Here is a 16,992-nt window from a genome sequence, read left to right on the forward strand (position 1 = left end):
GTTATGTTTGGGATACGTTATGCTCTACAGGAACTCGTTTGGTTCGGTGAGCGGGAGGTGGCCCTTGGGTGATTAGTCCTCGGATCTGGCTCATATTCTGCCTTCCAATGTTTATTCGGGATTCCTCAATTTGATACAGGAGGGGAAGCTGTTTTATAGAGAAAGCTTTTGCACACTTTTTGTGATAGGCTAGCAGATCCTGTCTGTTAAGTATCAGGAATAAGGGGGTAAAATGGTTTCCTGTTTTTCCTTTTCTGCCTTATCGGGCATGGCACAGTCAGCACAACCAGCATGAACTTTAAATGAACTTTTCAGGTCTGGTTTTGGTTCCTGTTTGTTGCTGATCTTTAAGTTACATAGTGTAAGGGTTTTCATCAAGGGGAAGTTGACCTTTTGCTTGGTGGCAATACACGTGAGGGGCCTGGCCAGCAAAGAGCCTGCTTTCACAACACAGACATGGTCTGGACCCACCACAGTGCAGACACACACACAGAGGCCTAGTCTGTGCTTAAAAGTAGTTGACATAGGATGTTTGCCTGTCAGATGTGCTCCAGGAATTATTTCGGGGCCATTCTATGACCTGTGTTAGACAAGAGGTCAGACTAGATGACCACAAAGGCTCCTCCTGGTCTTGGAAGCTATGAATCTCCACTTGTTTTTGTTCGATTGCCCTTTCAGAAGAAGCCAAGAGAAGAAAGAAGGAAGAGAAGAGAGCTGGGCATGTTGTCAGGGGTGGGACAGGACAAAGTTTGCATACCCTGCATCCCGAGGTGCTGTTATCTGTCCTGTTGGTGAGTCTCTGGCTCCAGACTTTGAACTGTTGACGTGGCATGTGCTTGCTTATCTCAAGTGTAGAAGGATGGGCTGAAACTACTATATTGAGCTGAGCAAACATATGTCGCCTCTTCCTGTTAAATAGGCCTCTTGAAGCACGGTAGTAGCTGCGCTGTCAGTAAGTCCGAGTCACTCAGGCCCAGGTCTGTAAAGGTATTTAGTTCATTGCTGGGTTTGAAGGCTGATTGTGCTAAAGCAGCGGTTCTCAAACTTTTTGGCCCATGGCCCACCCTGCTCAACACAGATCTTTCTACAGACCACCTGCCAACCACCCATGATCATAGAATACTAGGACTGGAAGGGACCTCGAGAAGCCATCGAGTCCAGTCCCCTGCCCTCATGGCAGGACCAAATACTGTCTAGACCATCCGTGATAGACATTTATCTAACCTACTCTTAAATCTCTCCAGAGATGGGGATTCCACAACCTCCCTGGGCAATTTATTCCAGTGTTTGACCACCCTGACAGTTAGGAACTTTTTCCTAATGTCCAACCTAAACCTCCCTTGCTGCAGTTTAAGCCCATTTCTCCTTGTTCTATCCTCAGAGGCCAAGATGAACAAGTTTTCTCCCTCCTCCTTATGACACCCTTTTAGATACCTGAAAACGGCTCTCATGTCCCCCCTCAGTCTTGTCTTTTCTAAACTAAACAAACCCAATTCTTTGAGCCTTCCTTCATAGGTCATGTTCTCGACCTTTAATCATTCTTGTTGCTCTTCTCTGGACCCTCTCCAATTTCTCCACATCTTTCTTGAAATGCGGTGCCTAGAACTGGACATAATACCCCAACGGAGGCCTAACCAGCGCAGAGTAGAGCGGAAGAATGACTCCTCGTGTCTTGCTCACAACACTCCTGTTAATACATCCCAGAATCATGTTTGCTTTCTTTGCAACAGCATCACACTGCTGACTCATATTCAGCTTGTGGTCCACTATAACCCCTAGATCCCTTTCCGCCATGCTCCTTCCTAGACAGTCACTTCCCATTCTGTATGTATGAAACTGATTGTCCCTTCCTAAGTGGAACACTTTGCATTTGTCTTTATTAAACTTCTCTATTAAATGATGATAAAATGGGTGCAGGATTGGGTTGGGGGTGGGAGTGTCTGGCAGAGAAAGGGGGTGTAGGAGGAGGCTGAGAGTGGGAGAGGTCTTGGCAAGAGGTAGGGTGAATGGATGGGTCTGCACCTCCTCCCACTGCAGCCATTGGCCATGATTCTGGCCAATGGGAGCAGCAGGGAAAGCCTCCAGGTGTGCGGTTTCCTGCACTGCTGATCCCTTAGCAGGGAGGAATGCAAATAGCAGTATATGGAGCTGCATCCTATCACCCGCAAGCCACATCTGACCCACGAGGATCACCCCAACCCCCTGCAGCAGGAAGCCAGTGCTGGAGCTCCAGTGTCACGGAGCGAGGGGGAAGAGATGAGCACAAGGCAGGCTACCCACTGCAGAGGAGGGGTGAACCCTGAGGCCCACCTGCAAGTACGGTTTCCAGATGGTTTAACCAAAAATACTGAACACCCCCTCCCACCCAAAAAAACTAGGAGAAAAAAATCTGTTGAGAACAAAAAGGGGGAGACCGAAGTTGTTGAGAAAAAAAAAGACCCTGAGAGTTGTTAAGCAAAAAAAAAAAAAAAAACACTGTGTCCCTTTTAAGAAATGCTTTTGAGGTTTTCTGGCCCTAACAGGCTGCCAGCGGCCATCTGCGAACTTGTCTCTCTGCTCCAGGCCAGACAGCTCCCGTGCAGAACCCTTTGCACTTGGGATTTTTGCCTCCTGGCTGGGAAAAAAATCAGAAAATACCAGACATTTTAGGTGTCTGGTATTTTCTGAATTTTTTTACCAGACAGGAGGCAAAAATACCAGACTGTCTGGGTCAGTACCGGACACCTGGCAGCCCTACCCACAAGATGGTCTCAGACCACTGGTGGTCAGTGGAGCACACGTCAAGAATCACTGTGTTAAAGGCTCTAAGATCCCCACGTTGCATGAAGGGTGGGTAAAATAGGCCGGGGGAGGCTAAACCAAGCTGTGGCCCTGCCCCTGTGCTGCGCCAAGGCTGTCTCCTTGCTCCTGGTCTCCCCTGAAGCCAGGGGTAACTGGTGAGGGAGGCCACAGAGGGCGACCAGCCACGTGACCACCCCCACATCCTGGGGAAAGGCAGGGACAACCCCCCTCCATCCTGGGTCCTGCCTCTCCCCTCCCATGGTCCACCCTCTCCCCGCCTCTTCCCAGACTCCTCTAGCTGCATCGCTCCACTTGCTGCTGGTGAGCAGGGGACAGACCTTCCCTTCCCCTGAGCCATGCGCCAGAAGAGCAGAACAAGCAGGGGCCTCATGGCTCCATTTCCCCTGCCACTGCCTGTGAGTGGGGGGGAGGACCCCTATGGTGGGCAGCAGGCCTTTCACTAGACCCCCCCCCCCCCTCCGGACACACAGGAACTCTGGCCCTGCCAGCTACTGCCTGGCTCCTTGCCTCTCCCGCTCAGGGCGTTTGAGGGCACATGCCCCCCTTGTATCCTCCACACACCACCTCTGCCTAAAGCTGGGAGGGACTCAGCTCCGGCTGATGGCCTGCCATTCAGAGTTCATCCGGCTAGGAGTGTCAGGTGTGTGGTGGCAGGAGCAGGCATTTGGCTGGTGTTGTGGGGGGTAGCGTGGGGCTCTGGCAGGTGAGGGGAGATGGAAGGGGTGAGTAGGAGCATCGCCTTGGGGGGAAGGGACTGAGCTAGGGGTGGCCACCTGAAGGGAGGTTCATGCACTGCCCAAGCCAGGCTGACTCAGATTATTTCGACATTCGCTGCACCTTGTGAGGTGTTTGAGAGCCAGTTGGCTTCAGCAGGGACCCCTGAGGGTTCAGGGCCAAAGGGCTCCGGGCCGGGAGAGCCAAAGGAGGTGCCCGGGTGGGACTGGGAGCAGGGCAGTTACAGGGACTCTGAGAACTTGTCTTGGACACAGTTTAATAACTTTTAATATTCCTGTGGTGGGAAGAACACCACAGCAGTCCAACACTCTGGCATTTAATTTCAAAAAGGGGAATTACACAAAAATGGGAAAGCTAGTTAAACAGAATCTAAAAGTTAGAGTAACTAAATTAAAATCCCTGGAAGCTGCATGGAAACTTTTTAAAGACACCATAGCAGAGGCCCAACTTAAATGTATACCCCAAATAAAAAAAACACAGTAAGAAACCTAACAAAGAGCCACCATGGCTTAACAGCCATGTAAAAGAGGCTGTGAGAGTTAAAAAGGTAGCTTTTAAAAAGTGGAAGTCAAATCCTAGTGAGGAAAATAGAAAGGAACATAAACACTCCCAAATTAAGTGTAATAATGTAGTAAGTATCAGAGGGGTAGCTGTGTTAGTCTGAATCTGCAAAAGCGGCAAGGAGTCCTGTGGCACCTTAGGGTGTGTCTAGACTGCAGGCTTCTTTCGAAAGAGCCTCTTTCGAAAGATCGCGTCTAGACTGCAGGCGGATCTTTCGATAGCGGAAATCCACTTTTTCGAAAGAGAGCACCCAGCGAGTCTGGATGCTCTCTTTCGAAGACAGCCTCTTTACATTGAAGAACGCCTTCCTTCGAAAGAAGAACTTTCGAAGGAAGGCGTTCTTCCTCGTGAAACGAGGTTTACCGCCATCGAAAGAAAAGCCGCGTTCTTTCGAAATAATTTCGAAAGAACGCGGCTTGAGTCTGGATGCAGGGGAAGTTCTTTCGAAAAAAGGCTACTTTTTTCGAAAGAACCCCTGAGTGTGGACACAGCCTCAGAGACTAACTGAAGTGTTGGAGCATAAGCTTTCGTGGGCAAAGACCCACTTCATCAGCTGCATGGGTCGGACAAAGTGGGTCTTTGCCCACGAAAGCTTATGCTCCTACACTTCAGTTAGTCTATAAGGTGCCACAGGACTCCTCGCCGCTAATGTAGTAAGAAAAGCCAAAAAAGATTTTGAGGAACAGATAGCCATACATTCAAAAAATGATAGCAAAATGTTTTTTAAGTACATTAGAAGTAGGAAGCCTACTAAAAAAGCAGTGGGGCCCCTGGATGATAGAGATATAAAAGGAGCAATCAAGGAAAGTAATGCCATCGCGGAGAGATTAAATGATTTCTTTGCTTCAGTCTTCATGGCTGAGGATGTTACAGAGGTTCCTAAATCTGAGCCAACCTTTTTAGGTGACAAATCTGAGGAACTGTCCCAGATTGAAGTGACATTAGAGGAGGTTTTGGAATTAATTGATAAGCTAAATAGTAACAAGTCTCCAGGACCAGATGGCATTCACCCAAGGGTTCTGAAAGAACTCAAATGTGAAATTGCAGAGCTATTAACAGTGGTTTGTAACCTAACCTTTAAATCCGCTTCGGTACCTAATGACTGGAAGACAGCTAATATAACGCCAATATTTAAAAAAGGCTCTAGAGGAGACCCTGGCAATTATAGACCGATAAGTCTAACGTCAGTACCAGGCAAATTAGTAGAAACAATAGTAAAAAATAAAATTGTGAGGCACATAGAAGAGCACAAATTGTTGGGCAAAAGTCAGCATGGTTTCTGTAGAGGGAAGTCGTGTCTAACTAATCTATTAGAGTTCTTTGAAGGCGTTAATAAACATGCGGACAAGGAGGATCCTGTGGACATAATATACCTAGATTTCCAGAAAGCCTTTGACATGGGCCCACACCAAAGACTTTTATGTAAATTAGGTGGTCATGGGATAGGAGGAAAGATCCTTTCATGGATTGGGAACTGGTTAAAAGACAGAAAACAAAAGGTTGGAATAAATGGTAAATTTTTGCAATGGAGAGGGGTAACTAGTGGTGTTCCCCAGGGGTCAGTCCTGGGACCGATCCTGTTCAACTTGTTCATCAATGATCTAGAAAATGGGGTAAGCAGTGAGGTGGCAAAGTTTGCGGATGATACCAAGTTGTTCAGGATAGTCAAAACCATAACAGTTTGTGAAGAACTTTAAAAAGATCTCGGGAAACTGAGTAATTGGGCAACAAAATGGCAACTGAAATTTAATGCGGGTAAGTGTAAGGTAATGCACATTGGAAAAAATAACCCAAATTACACATACAACATGATGGGGGCAAATTTAGCTATGACAGATCAGGAAAGGGATCTTGGAGTTATAGTGGATAGTTCTCTGAAAACATCTACGCAGTGTGCAGCAGCAGTCAGTAAAGAAAGTAGGATGTTAGGAATTATTAAAAAAGGGATAAATAATAAGACAAAAAATATCATACTTCCTCTATATAAAACTATGGTACGCCCACATCTTGAGTACTGCGTGCAGATGTGGTCTCCTCACCTCAAAAAAGATATATTGGCATTAGAAAAGGTTCAGAAAAGGGCAACCAGAATGATTAAGGGCTTGGAACGGGTCCCATATGGGGAGAGGCTAGAGAGACTTGGACTTTTCAGTCTGGAAAAGAGGAGATTGAGGGGCGATATGATAGAGATATATAAAAGCATGAATGGTGTGGAGAAAGTGAATATAGAAAAGTTATTTACTTTTTCCCCACAATATAAGAACTAGAGGACACCAAATGAAATTGATGGGTAGTAGGTTCAAAACTAAGAAAAGAAAATTTTTCTTCACGCAGCGCACCGTCAACCTGCAGAACTCCTTGCCGGAGATGGCTGTGAAGGCCAGGACTCTAGTAGAGTTTAAAAAAGAGCTTGATACATTTTTGGAGGTTAGGTCCATAAATGGCTATTAGCTCAATGGCTACGTCTACACTGGCACGATTTTCCAGAAATGCTTTTAATGGAAAAGTTTTCCGTTAAAAGCATTTTCGGAACAGAGCGTCTAGATTGGCAGGATGCTTTTCCGGAAAAGCACTTTTTGTGGAAAAGCGTCCGTGGTCAATCTAGACGCGCTTTTCCACAAAAAAGCCCCGGTCGCCATTTTTGCGATCGGAGCTTTTTTGCAGAAAACAAATCTCAGCTGTCTACACTGGCTCTTTTGCGCAAAAGTCTTTCGGAAAAAGACTTTTGCCCGAACGGGAGCAGCATCGTATTTCCGCAAAAAGCACTGATTTCTTACAGTAGGAAGTCAGTGCTTTTGTGGAAATTCAAGCGGCCAGTGTAGACAGCTGGCAAGTTTTTCTGGAAAAGCTGCTGATTTTTCAGAAAAACTGGCCAGTCTAGACACAGCCAATGAGTTTTGCTATTTTGAGCAGGGGAGAGGATTTTTCAAAAAAATCAAAAAAGGGGGCATGATACCAAAAAGTTTGGGAACCACTGGTCTAGCACATTGTCCATGCACAATTCGTCCACACAGCAGACTCCGAGAGAGCCGCCAGAGGCCACAAATCAGATAAGGATCGAAAGCACCCAGCCAGGTTTATTGCCAAGTGATGTACAACAATAGTTGTCAGCGAACAAACTCGCCACCACACCACTACACCTATGTAAGCTGTGACAGTGCACTAACACCAAACTAAATGCTCTGGATTGTAGCATCCCCACCCTGGTCAACCGATGATCACCCTTTGGGGTGTACTTTTATACACAGGTAAGGACAAGTTACACATCACTCCTGATGTATCAGGTTGCCACTCTCTGTTAACTAGTTACCACCCCTTACTCACGAAAAGGCAGGTTCCATTATTATCCAACACGGTGTCAATTTAGACCTGGTCCTGAACCTGGGTCAGTATGTATGTTATTTCTGGAGGGGGGGGGTGTTGGTACCAAGGTGTTTCTACATGAGGTGTTCTGTTACAGCCCCTCTGGAATGTGTTACGGCCTGTGCCTAGTACCTCGTAAGTATGAGTGTTTCTGTAATATCAGCCTTGTTCTTGCCAGTGTCTGTGAGCAGGGCCTGCCTCTGGCTCACAGCTTCACTCTTCATTATATTAGCAAAGTCTTGACCATTGCTGTCCAGGCCTCAGGCCTCACACCCGGCCTGTGATACGTGGGCTTGTGTTTCAGACCCTCATCTTGCTACAACCTAAATAATTCATGTGGGGGTCTGATCCCATGTGGGGAGTGGTTTTCCTGGAAGCTGGGCCCCAAACTGCATTTTCCTCAGACCTGAAGCATTTCAGTGTCTGTATTGCTCTGTGGGGGATGGGGAGCGCTGATCTCAGGTCTGTCCCTTGGCTGGGGGACATCAGAGGAGCTGGCCCAGCAGAACAGGGTGGTGAGAAAACCCAGAGAGCAAGGAGGGGAGTGTCAGTGGCTTTGTCAGCACTCCGGGAAGCAGCCCCAAAGGGTCTTCTGTGACCACAGCCCATCACATAGACATTCCTGCTTTGGCTGGAGCCTTAGGGAGGGGTCTCAGAGTCTGGAGTGGGAATGTCGACATGGCTATATAAGCGTGGGAGTCAGAGCCAGCTGACCTAGGTGCTGTAATACCTGGTGCTGCAGGGTTTTCTTTGCAATGTAGACATGCTCTGTAGCCCCGGAGGAAGCCCTTTCCTGAGCCCAGCTGGGCCCACCGGCTCTCATGCAGGGCCACAGGGCCTGCATGATTTGCACAAATACTTAGCTGGCTTTCAGGCTGCTTCTGCAAAATGGGTCGCCCATGTCAACGCACCAGTTGTGTTCCGTAGGATTCCTAAGCCAGAGAGCAAACTCTGCTCTTCAATGTAGTGTGAAGGGACGGGGTGTATTTGAGGTGTTTTACTAGATTTGTACAGTAATTCCAGGGTGACACAAATGGTACTACAAACCTCTTGTTATAAAGCTCTCCCTATCGTGTTGAAGGGCTGCTGCTAAGGAGTCATCAGCCTCACTCCCATGGCCAGAGAGAAATGAAGGTTCAGGATCCGGGCTGGATTCAGATGTAAATTCTAGAAGCCCATTAATGATGCCTCAGCTTCAGAAGTCATGTGATTACAGCAAACACTTTGCTTTAATTTTAAGAAGAGTTTGCTTCAAAGAGCAAACAGAAAGGAGCCTTTATACAAGAGGCCTGGTTCTTTTTTAAAGGATTTTGTAATTTAGTTGACAGGACATTTTAAAAACAAATCATATGTAAAAGCAGGCAAGTTTCTCCTCAAGCTTACCTGTCATTGGCCCTCCTCCTTCTCATTCCTACCTAATCGGGTATGAAGTTTGCTTCCCGTTCTGCCTGCTTTAGCCACGTCCTTGCGGTAGTGGCTTTATCATTGTTTGGGAGGAATCGTATACAATGGTTGAGAACAAAGAACTCTAAGAGAAAGGTAAATGTGACATCAAATGTAACAAAAATCACATTCCAATTCTTCGGTGAACATGACATGATTTTACTCAGATTAAAATAGAGACAATTTTTTTCAAACATTTTGCCACTTTGGACAATCTTATAGAATCATAGATCACTAGAACTGGAAGGGACCTCGACAAATCATCAAGTCCAGCCCCCTGCCCTCTCGGCAGGACCAAGCAGCACCTAGATCATCCCTGACAGGTGTCTATCCAATCTGCTATTAGATAGCTCCAGTGATGGAGATTCCACAACCTCCCCAGGCAATTGATTCCAGTGTTTCCCCACCCTGACAGTTAGGAAGTTTTTCCTAATGTCCAACATAAATCTCCCTTGCTGCAGTTGAAGCCCATTGCTTCTTGGCCTATCCTCAGAGGCCGAGGAAAACATTTTTTCTCCCTTCTCCTTTTAGCACCTTTATATGTACTTGAAAACTGCTGTTATGTCCCCTCCTAGTCTTCTTTTTTCCAAACAAAACAAGCCCATTTTTTTCAGTCCTCCCTCATAGCCCATGTCTTCTAGTTCTTTATTCATTTTTGTTGCTCTTCTCTGGCCCCTCTCCAATTTCGCCACATCGTTCCTAAATTCTCCAGCTGGTTAGGAAGTGGACTGATTTGCTATCTCCAGATAAGAAGAGCATAATTTTTGGCAATATGCCCTGGGCAACATATGAACAGCTTTCAAGTACAGGTTGAACCTCTCTCATCCAGAGCTCTCTTATCCAGAAACATTCATCATCCAGAATGATTTTACTCGGATGTCCACTTTTCATGAGTGTGGACAAGTGGTCCCATAAAGTTTGTTTACAGCCACCAGTCCTGGCGTTCAGTGTTCTGTGCTGTTATTTAGCTCTAATTTACCCCTACATGTCCTCTAAAAGCACAGCAAGCAGTAGAAGTGCTGGTAATGCTGCTAGCCAATATTGACTTCCCTTGGTCCAGAAACCTGTCTCGTTCAGAACCGGTCTGGATGAGAGAAGTTCAACCTGTAGCTAAAAGGGTGTTACAAGGAGGAGGGGAAAAAAATGTTCTCTTTTCTCTCTGATGATAGGACAAGAAGCAATGGGCTTCTACTTTAGTCCTGCTTTAGTTGATTAACCGGTTAAACGTTAGATCAACCTAACTGGGATTTTACATCTCTAGCCACAGCATCACCAGCAAGGGACATAAACTGAATATGTAACTGAACATCACCTGAAAGTGGTAGCCAGTTGAGAATCTAGGTGGTGTCTGGCCTGCAGGTTTGGGATTTGCTATGATGATCATTTTTACACACTAAAGAAAATACAAGAGCAGAAAAAGCAAGACTATTGCATTCAGGTAACAAACCAAACCATACAGGCCTTTTGGCGTATGTCCATGCCGCTTAAAGAGCCTCTGTGCTGGTTGGTTGTTTTATGTTAAATGCCTCCTCTAGGCTCTCTAGCGCCTGCTCCTTGGTGATGTTTTTCCAAGTCTGCGGCAGATTTGCTGGCTTTGCGTTGTATTTCCTAGCAAACTTATAGTTGAAGTTGTTAAAAACGAACTTCCAGTAGTCGGAAGTGTCGATGCTGGAATCGGGCTGGATGCGCCAGTCGGGGTAAACCTGTCGGTAATCTTTGTAAGGATGAAATTTTGCTTCCGTTTCTGAATTTGTAAATACTGCTTTGGAAACCACGTCAGAAGTACACAAGGAGAACTCCAGCATCCCTGTCCGTTTGTTCTTGCACTGTGCTAATCCCTGTGGCCGATGGACTGTAGCAAAGTGTTCCCCGTGGTCCATCCCTCCAGCTTCACAGGGGACCTTACAGAACGGACACTGCTTCCCGCAGCCAAACACGCACTTGAAGATTTCATCCTGGGGCTTCAGAGACAGGTTGGAGAGTTTGGATTTAAAGGTCATCTCATCAAATTCAGCTAAAATATCTTTTTCTAGCTCAGGAAGAGCAGCCTGAACATCAGCCGCAAACTCCTCAGTGTTTGCGGTGTTTTCAAACTGCACGGCTGCGAGCCGATCGCTGGTTATCACCAAGTTGTTCTGTAATGCTTCACAAAACAGGCCTAAAAGATCACTGACTGTGTTTGCTCTTTGGTCAGCAGACTCCAGAGCCTCCATGACTTTCTTCATGATTTCAGACAGAATCTCTTTTTCCAGGTTTTGCAGACGGGTTTTCTGGCGGTAGATGTCTTGCAGGTGGCCCTCCACCCAGATTTTGACAAAATTTGCATAATTGTTAATGTATATGATATAGGTGTCGAAGTTTACGTATTTCAGCAGCTTCTTTAAGACTGTGAACTGAAAAAGGCTTCCGTTTGTATATTCATCAAATTGCCCACCGTAGACAATGTCATCCACTATTTTATACCCAAGTCGGTTATTCATGTATTCCACCAGGGCAGGTTTAAGACACCAATGAGAAAAGTCCCTGGCTCGTGTCTGGCAGGAATCCGTCCCCAAATACAGGTTTTTAAACGTGGTGAGGTATTGGGGTTTTAGTTTCTCCAGATACACTTCAGGGTTATTTTCTTGGAGGAAGTTTGCCTGCATCTTCTCTAATAAAGGAACCACTTCCCCCAAAATGTGAAGCTTCAGGTCCACTTTGAAGCAAGCGCTCGTGTGAAGGTTCTGAACGTCAGTCTCTTGAAGCCGCTCGTTGATCATCCTCAAAAGTCCTCTGCTGTAAATTTCTTTATAGTCCTCTTTGTCATCGGCGAGATGTTTAACGTAATCCTTGCACTGTTCCGTTAAAGAGTGAACAAGTTCTTCTGTTTTACGCCAGCGTTCCTGTGTGAACCATTCATTCAGACTCTTAAGCAAGGGTAAGTCCAAATACTCCTTTTTCATAACAAAAGCTTTTGTGCCATGATCCAATAAGTTGCTGTGTTGCTCTGGCTTTGGACTGGGTGACGTCTCCAGGTCCTCTCTCAGCAGCAACTCAATGTCTTGATAAACTTGCTTTTCGTCCAAACAGTTGAGCCGTATTTTTGACAATGTCTCACTCCACATTTCCTCAAACTCCACATCCAGCTCCTTGCTGTCTATCTGGTTCTTTCTCGTTTTACAGTCTTCCAGAAGAATGTCCAGTTCACCTTCAATGGTTTTTAAGTACAGCGCCTGAATTGTGTTTTTCTTTCGACATTCTTTGCCAACGTTCACCAGGTTGGAGCAAATGGAGTGTGAATCACTCGTACTTTGAAATGAAGGAGGAACTGTATTCCTAACAAAAGCCTGCACATTTCTAACTGTTTGGTTTGCTGCTGCATTTTGAATCTGCTCCAAAAAACCACGTGATAAACAGCTCAATTTCTGCTCAGTCTCCTTTGTTACACTGGTCAGGACACAAACATTTAATTTGCCTGGTTGTTGATTCTGGAAGAAGGTTTGTTTTTCAGTCACCCACAGATTCATCTCTTTGCGGACCTCCCATTCGCATGCGACTGACTGTGCGGAGACCTTGGTGTAGGCGTTGGTTACGGATGGGTTTCTAAAGCTGAAGAGGAAGTTTTCATGCTTCAGAGCACTCCACAGACTTCTCACCCATTCGATCAGCTGTGGAATGTCTTTAGGAGTGCTGTAAATGGATGCCAATACATGTTTCTTTAGCCCATAGACTCTTTCACTGTACCCAGTGCTCACAGGTGCCATGGGAAGGTCTTCTTGCCACAGGCCAGGGAGGTACCAGTTTTGTTTTTCTGGTGTATCACCCATAAGGTCAGAAACTGTAATTTGCGTCTGTAGCTTTTCCATTTTGGCTGCAGCTTTGATCATCTCATTCAGCTGCTCTGCAAGGTATTTTCTGTCCCTCATGTTTTGATCATAGGCAGCTGCATCCTTGACACTCTGATGCACAAATAGACAGGTGGGTGTGTGTCCAGCTTCCTCCATTCTGAGGAAGGCATGGACCACGATTTGCAGGACCGCCTGCATTTCGGTGGTGTTCTCCATGGCCATGTTAACGATGACGATGTTGCTCAGTCCAATTATCAGCGTGGCCAGCTCATTGTCGTGTTCATAGCTGTCCTCTAGATTGGCCGGTTCGGGGGCTTTCAAGCCTTCTGTGTCGATCACCAGGAGGAAATCACAGGCCAGGTCCTGCTGAAAGGTCTCTGCCACTTTGACGAGTGACATGAAGGCTCCTCGTGTACATCGGCCGCTGCTCACTGCAAACTGCAGGCCGAATATGGTGTTGAGGAGGGTGGATTTCCCAGAGCCCTGCCCCCCCAGCACCGATAGAACCAGCATCCTGGACTTTCCCCCCAGCTTGCCATGGAGCTCAGTCAGAACGTCGGTCACCCACTGCAGCGGGATGTTGGCGGCATCTCCATCGACCAGCTCCATGGGAAACCCTTCCAGCATCAGATCAGCTGCTAACCTTGGGAAGTGAATGAATTTCCTTTGATTTTTTGCTATTTTGCCTTCCCTCATCATGGAGTATTCAGCCTCGTAGAACTGCCCCAGTTCCCGTAAGAAATGCTCCACCCCTAGGGAACAGCCAGAGCTGGATTCATTCAGTTTTGGTAACTTTGGTGGGCCAGGCTGCTGGCGAAGGAGGTTCCCCCTGGCGATACAATCTAGATTAAATGTCATGCATTTCAGGAAGTAGTGTATTGCCCTGGGAGACAGCATTCCTATTCCATTGACAAATTTAGTCAAACCATCGGGAAGGTCACGCTCATACTGCTGTGCGCGTATCTGCAACCATTTCTCTTTCAGCCTCGATTTATATTCTTCAGTGGGTATGTCCCCTTGTCCTTTCAACCGGCACATTTCTCTTTCCACGTTGCTTAAGCCCTTCCATAAGGCCCCTTGCAGTGTCAGTGTTTCTCTCTTGTAATGCATCACCTCTTTTATTTCTGCCGTGATTTCTTTCGCGCAGGTACTTGCTGTCTGGCATTCCTCACAGTCCTCATCCAGCCGGATTCCCAATGCCCATGCGGCCTTGGTCATACTTTCCGTACTCATCTCTTTGGGATGGTCGTTCATGATACTTCCTATGACAGAGCACAGCTTTTCCGTGAATTCCTCTTGGTTGGTCCCGATTTCTTTCTCGAGGACGTGTTGTTTGCTCAGTTTCAGCACTGGTGCCAGTTTGCTGAGGAATTCCTGTGTTTCGGTCTGTTTGCTGGACTCATGGCTGAGGATGAAGTAGTATTTGATGTCTGACCCCTTTAGAGAGGAGAACAGGGCGTATTCTCTCTCACCAATGCCCTCGGTAACGATGAACACCGCCGAGGAGATCTCCGTTAAAAATCTGAACTGCAGCCAGTGTGACTCGATGTCCCCGCGCAGGTTTGTAATCGCAATGGGCTTGGGGAAAAGATCCGAATTCTCCCGCCCGGCAGGGAAGTACCAGGCAATCTCAACCAGCCCGTCAGCGATTTCCCGTGGGACATTCCCAGACTCCATGTCCCGATGCACAAAGAAGTCGTGGTGCTGCTGGGCGGGGCTGAGAACCTCGTTGAGGAGCTGGGACTTGGAGAAGCGGCAGCTGCCCAGCCGCACAAAGGAGACGGTTGGCATTGGGGTGAGCACCAGGCTCTCCTCCCTGAACCCTCGGCGGGAGTGCGGCCGCCACCTCCTCACAATGTCCCGCATGGCCCACAGCAGCAGGGTGCACCTGGGGGAGTCGAGGGCGGGGAGCAGCAGAGGCAGGGCAAACTGGCACATGGACATTCTGGACAGGATCTCCTGCTGCAGGAAACTGTCAGAGCAAAGCAGCACGGCGCAGAGAACGTCCAGGGGGTGCAGGGAAGCCCTAGAGTCCGTGTTGCTATGAGGAAGGATCTCACCACCCTCGCCTTGTCCCTCGTTCTCCTCACGGCCGGCTTGGTCACCAGGCGTTCCCTGCCCGAGGCTCGTGTTTCTGGCTGCCCCATCCAGAGCCAGGACCTTCCTCAGGAAATGCCACGGTAAATCCCCTACGGCCCGAGGAGTCCAGCTCTGCAGACTTTCTGGGTTGATTTCCTGAAGATCCCTCAAAGTCAGCTTCCTGCTTCTGTATGGCTCCATCTTCAGCCGGGACAGGATGCCCTGGAGAGCCTCCCTCGCTGCAGGAAGAGATTAAAGCATGAGCAGGTTACATAATCCTTGTGGTATTACCTGTGCATGAATAGGTTTAGTCTGACAGTGTGGTGAATGGGGGAGGGGCGCCATTTTCTGGACGTTGCAGCTGTTGGCTTCGCAAACGTCTTTTCTCGGCAGTTGTGAACTCTTTAGACCCAACCCTGCGGGCCTTGCCTACAGGGGTTACGGCCATGGACAGTGAGTCCCCAGGAAAGCTGGGGATGCAGGAAGTGAGCTGGCAGGACAGCCAATGAAAATGGAGCGTGGGCTTTTGAAGTGGAAATAGCAGCACTTCCTGTTCCTGTTGTCGGGCCAGAGCGGAGCTGCTGAAAGGGCTGGTGAGGAGCCAGGGAGCCGGGCATGGAGAATCCAGCCACATCCCTGCCTAGCGCAGCCCTAAGTCAGTAAGTGGCAGGCTGAGTGACTAATGGAACCCGGGGTCCCCAGAGGCACCGCCCATGAGAGAGCTGATTGGAGAAGGGCCTGGCTGCACCAGTTGGTACAACTGTGCAATGAGGTAATTTTCTGTCTGGCTCGTATGTTGGTCTCTGCCTTCTTTCTGAATTCTTAAGCCCAATTTCCCTGCCTTGTTTCTGGTTCCTGCCTTGCTACGAATGTTTCCTCTAATTTTATCCATCCATATGTGGAATACATTTTATTATATGCACCGAAGCATGTGCAGATGAGCCCCACCAAGAGAAACATGTGCTGCTGGTTGTGGGGACTCTCTGGGTGGCACCTGAATCACTCCTGGGTGGCCACCCAAGGGCTCAGCTTAGCGGGAACACTGCTTCCTGCTGTGTTCAAGATGCCTGTCCCTGGTCTGTGACTTTGGTTCTGGCCTGACCCTTGGCTTAGATTAGAGATCCTAATTCGAGCTACCTACTCCATGCCGCGTGTAGCCACAGGCACGGAGTTTGGACTAAGGGGGATTTAAAAATGGTGGCATCCGAGAAGATGCAAATGAACCCCGAGATATTTAAATTAAGTAACACTGAATGTCATTCCATAACTGTGGCTCGTTGGAGTTGCAGAAGGGGAATTACCTACCTTTCAGAAGAGCTTTCTCCTCCAACTCTGGAAGTTGCTGACTGTCTGCTTCCTGTTTGGAATTTAAAGCACCTAGCAAAGACAATCAGAGAGAAAAACACGCATTGGAACAATGTTTAAATGATGTCCATATGTTTTCTTTATTGTCTTAGGTGTGTGTGTGAAATTTTCCACACTGTTGAGTTTTTTAGGAGCCCTCTGATCACAACAGGGAGCAGTTTTGTATTCAATAAAGTTAATCTGACACAAACAGGCTGGAACAGGGAGGTGGGATTGTTTGGTAGAAGACGGCACCGTGAACATTTGGTTTATCAAAGTTGCACACAATCCACGGTACTCAACTGAAATCAAAACTTTTTAAAAAAGTTCAGTAAGTTACAAATCACAAGTAAGGACTGTTGATCAGCTGCTTGATGGCTGGGGGAAGTGCTTGGGAGAGGGCAGAGAGCAGCCAAGGCAGGGGCCTTGTGGGAGGGGTTGGAGTGGGAGCAGGAAGAGGTGGAATAAATGTGGGTCTCAGGGGAGGGGTTGGAGCAGAGGGTGGAAAGAGGTGGAGTTAGGGAAGGGAGAGGAAATAGAGTAGGAAGTGGCAGGGCAAGGGTGGAGCCTCAGGAAAGGAAAGAGGCGGGGTAAGGGCGGGGCCTAAAGAGAGGGAGCGGGAAGAGGCAGAGTGAGGGTGGGGCCTCAGGAGATGGAGGGGGAAAAGGCGGAGCGAAGGCGGGGCCTCAGGAGAGGGAGCGGGAAGAGGCAGAGTGAGGGTGGGGCCTCAGGAGATGGAGCGGGAAAAGGCGGGGGAGGGCGGGGCCTCGGGAGATAAAGCAGGAAGAGGCAGGGTAAGGGCGGGGCCTGAGGAGAGGTAGCAGTAAGAGGCAGGGTG

The 16,992-nt window shown here is 47.9% G+C and overlaps 1 protein-coding gene across 1 annotated transcript; it reads right to left on the reverse strand.

Annotated features, from left to right (window-relative positions):
* Positions 1-9,135: 9,135 nt before the first annotated feature.
* On the reverse strand, positions 9,136-15,026 carry LOC102450387 (up-regulator of cell proliferation-like). Its single transcript, XM_075928636.1, has one exon. The coding sequence runs from the start codon at positions 15,009-15,011 to the stop codon at positions 10,389-10,391; it is 4,623 nt and encodes a 1,540-aa protein (XP_075784751.1). The 5' UTR covers positions 15,012-15,026; the 3' UTR covers positions 9,136-10,388.
* Between the last annotated feature and the right edge of the window lie 1,966 nt (positions 15,027-16,992).

The sequence above is a fragment of the Pelodiscus sinensis genome, chromosome 4 (genome assembly GCF_049634645.1).
Source record: "Pelodiscus sinensis isolate JC-2024 chromosome 4, ASM4963464v1, whole genome shotgun sequence".
Taxonomy (NCBI): domain Eukaryota; kingdom Metazoa; phylum Chordata; order Testudines; family Trionychidae; genus Pelodiscus; species Pelodiscus sinensis.